This window comes from Triticum urartu, chromosome 2A (genome assembly GCF_056163025.1).
Source record: "Triticum urartu cultivar PI428250 chromosome 2A, HENAU_Tu73, whole genome shotgun sequence".
NCBI classification, from domain to species: Eukaryota; Viridiplantae; Streptophyta; class Magnoliopsida; order Poales; family Poaceae; genus Triticum; species Triticum urartu.
In genome coordinates, this window is record NC_141874.1 from 751,149,506 (window position 1) to 751,153,319 (window position 3,814).

The 3,814-nt window shown below is 39.1% G+C and overlaps 1 protein-coding gene across 2 annotated transcripts; it reads right to left on the minus strand.

Annotated features, from left to right (window-relative positions):
- Positions 1-207: 207 nt before the first annotated feature.
- On the minus strand, positions 208-3,499 carry LOC147987743 (uncharacterized). Of its 2 annotated transcripts, none has more exons than XM_087540422.1 (7): positions 3,025-3,499; positions 2,797-2,919; positions 2,622-2,702; positions 1,859-2,086; positions 1,661-1,744; positions 1,387-1,528; positions 208-708 (listed from the first exon to the last, which is right to left on the minus strand). In XM_087540422.1, exons 1-7 carry the CDS (start codon positions 3,124-3,126, stop codon positions 563-565), a joined length of 906 nt encoding a protein of 301 aa, XP_087396548.1. In that variant the 5' UTR covers positions 3,127-3,499; the 3' UTR covers positions 208-562. The 2 variants fall into 2 exon arrangements, with proteins under 2 accessions (XP_087396548.1, XP_087396547.1); XM_087540421.1 differs by having other exon boundaries at positions 1,661-1,756; positions 3,025-3,494.
- Between the last annotated feature and the right edge of the window lie 315 nt (positions 3,500-3,814).

Here is a 3,814-nt window from a genome sequence, read left to right on the forward strand (position 1 = left end):
AAAAGAGTGACGTATGGAGAACTATGAAAGTTTCCGTCCTTTATTATTAGGTAAAGATAAAGATAAATACACACACAATTCCTTTTGATCGACAGCTTGAGCTCCTTAATGCCTAAATGCTTATGATGTTTCATTGTTAAAACCTACCTGTCTGCCAGAACCAGAGCCATGTAATGCCGTATAGACGATTACAGTTCAGGAAACGAGTAAAATCAGAGAAAATCCAAATATATTTCGGCACCAATTAAACAATTCACAAAATCATTCTGTTCCACGGCAAGGCTAAGTTCTCAGGAGGTAAAACACAAAAGCAAAAATAGAAAAAAAGCAAACAAGGTTCAACACACCGAGGAGGTCCAATCCCATACTCGGAGTCGGACAATGGGACGAAAACCTCCTACGACTGTCACCTTTGATTGCAAGTTTCACGACAAACCCACCATATAATTAAGTTCACAACACAAGGTGGAAATAGCTTCGCAACGACAGTGTTCCTTTTTCTTTTTGTTTAAGCGGGAAAAATGCTGCCATTGATCACTCTAGTTTTGTTCACTGATTTTCTTCAATTTTTCTCTTGGCCTTGATTGATTCCTAGCAGCCCAGCCTGTGAGCAGGTCATTGCCTCGTCGGCTTCAGTGCTTGTAGTCTTAGGCTTCTTTTGCTTGGGCTCATGTTGACCGTCTAAGTCTTTTTCATCTGCAACTATAACTGTAAAAAAAAGAGTCAAATTAATAGGTAGGATGGAAAGAATAATGAAATCCCCCGCCAAAAAAGAGGGGAAAGAATAATGAAATGGAAGCAATTTTGTAAAAAGAAGGATGAGCTATGAGCTTATTAGTGCCTGAGTGCACGTCCTATACGTGCTCCCAAAAAATCATCATTTTTTCCTGATGCTTCCTCCTTGACGGTATTTCTCCACTATCTACTAAGAACAAACGCACAATCTAAAAGAAATTTTTTGTATGTAAAAAAGACAACCTTGAGACATGGTGCAACAGCCATGATACATAATTTGAAGACCAAATTTGATTCACAACTCAAGAACAGAAAGAAAGATAAAAGTACACAGTTATTTGTTGTGAATATTTGATGCTTGTAACTATTCATATCATTTTTTTTGTTTATTTATATATGTATCAAGTTTTGAAATTAAATTATGTGGGAACTTTAGACACATCTTGTCTCAACTTTGTCAGAAAATTCAGAAATGTAGGTTTGCATGGAAGCACCGTAAAAAAGATAAGAGAACCCACTAGATATCTCCTCTCATTATATGAAACTTTGGCGAGAACAGTATTCCCTCTGTAAGTGATCTAGACGCTCTTATATTTCTTTACGGAGGGAGTACATCTCAACGAGTTGTGAAAAAACAGGAGCAACAATTACCAAGCAAGTCTTTGTACTTCTTGGTGACACTCTGTGTCGGTTTCCAGGAATCTTTAGGACGTTCTCCAGTCCAGAAGTATTTCGTTGCATCCTTCTTCGTACGGAACACGAGATACTCAGAACTAGAAGGGTCGGTAAAATACTGCAGAAGACCAAAAGGATTAAAGAATAGAAAACTGAAACCAATGAAAAAAATGGATAAGCACAGCGTGTGTTTGCAATTTGCATGCATATTTAACAAAAAAATAGGCCAATATGACATGTTTAGATATACCGTGTCTTTCTTTTTTTTGTCGTCTGGTCTGAAGTAGGTTTCCTTCACCCATCCAGCGGACAAACGCTCAGTATAGAAGTCAAGCTGTGCAATCATCTATAATACATAAGACTGAATGTTAGCAGTCTTGAGAATTTATAGCATTAAGATCACACTAGAAGTATGTATGTATGTGGTGCTATGTAGAGATGTACATACGTTATCCTGAGAGCTCGTGTCGCACTCTACTGCGTCTTTGCAGGCTCTGGGGGTCTTCCTCTTTTTTATTGGTTCTTCAAAGAGCAGCACGTCTTTTTTAGACACATCTTGTTTAGACCCATCTTCTTTGGATGGCAGTGGCATCTTTGGCACTCGTACTATTTTTTCAAAGACCTCTACATCATCTTTGTTTGTAAATCGCACCCCGGAGGACTTATGGACGAAGAACTGCATGAGGGTATGTTCAAGTTTAGTGAGTTGCTTAGATGAACAAGTATCTTTGCTTGGTTCTCATCTGACTAATGGTGCATTCCAAGATAAAAATATATGTTATATTATCTAGCCATTTAATTTCTCACACACATATATAACTAAATACAATGATCCATCTATTCCAAATCATTTTTTAGAAAAAGAAAAGAGGTGTATTTGTGCAATGTCGTTGCCGTGGTTGTAATCAATACTACTCCGTTCCAAAATACTTGGCTTCCATTTGTCCAAAAATGAATGTACCTATATACTAAAACATGTCTAGATACATCTATATTTTGACAAACGGAAGGCATGTATTATGGAACGGAGGGAGTACATCTTGGATGAATGTATAAATAAGGCTCTACACAATGAAATATGAAATGTCAGACATTTTCTGTTGCAAAAAGTGTCCAAACAATATAGTTTGCCAAGGCTAGCCACATAATCAAGCTATTCACCACCTGCTGGAAACTTATTAAACAAGTGCATTTTTTTTTGTTTTACATACCTTGAATATTTTTTTGTTCACCCCCTCCCCTTCAGCCCTTATCTCCATTGCCCAACCCTCCGGGATCCAGCTATAGTTGCCCTGAACATATAACACAACCGTGGTTCACACCTCAGATCTCAACACCATCAACAACATCTATGTAAGTCTGTATCACACATAATTCATCGCTCACCTGTAGTGTCTTCACATCACCACACGTTGACCTCCCCCTGATCACGCGCTTCTTGAACCTGCGGTATTGCGTGACCTTGTTCTTCATCATGGACATCATGCTCGTAATAGGAGATGTGCAGTACTACAAAGCGTGCAAGAACGAAGAGGTCATTCGGTATATGTTGATCATACTAACCTGGAAACAAAGTAGACCTGAACAAAACAACATGGGAGAAAAGAGACGCACCTCGATGTTGCCATTGCCAAGGTGATGTGCCTTGATGATGGGTTTCTCGGCAGCCATCAACCTCTCTCCTCGCTTTTCTCTGTCGGACATCACCATGGGCATATCTCAGTTAGTATCCCTCTCTCTCTCTCTATCTCTCTCTCTCTCTCTCACACGCACACACACACACAATATATCATTGGTGAAACCTAAGGTCCATTTATGAAGGGTTGATCAATACATGAAAGTTGTCAACATTGTTGAGGCACAAAACATTAGTTTATAGGCCATCTCCATCCGAGGTGATATGCAACCTCCGAAGTTAGAATACAATCGCCTGATTCCATACAATCGCATACCTCCAAAGTTAGAATACAACATTGTTGAGGCACAAAACATTAGTCTGGTGTATGGCGTCGCTTATTTGGCCCTCAAGATGGATTTAAAAGAAAAATTGCCCAACAAGAAAGTTGTTCTCCTCACCAAATTGAACAACTTTGTTTTTTTCATCTTAATTCAATGTACGTATGCGACCTCTAGAGACGATGCAATATGACAATCTTTTGGGATGTTACAATGCTCTACAGGTATATCCGAAGGTGTTTGTTGGGTTGGCATAGATCGAGATTAGGATTTGTCACTCCGAGTATCGGAGAGGTATCTCTGGTCCCTCTCGGTAATGCACATCATAATAAGCCTTGCAAGCAATGTGACTAATGAGTTAGTTGCAGGATGATGCATTACGGAATGAGTAAAGAGACTTGCTAGTAACGAGCTTGAACTAGGTATGAAGATATCGACGATCAAATCT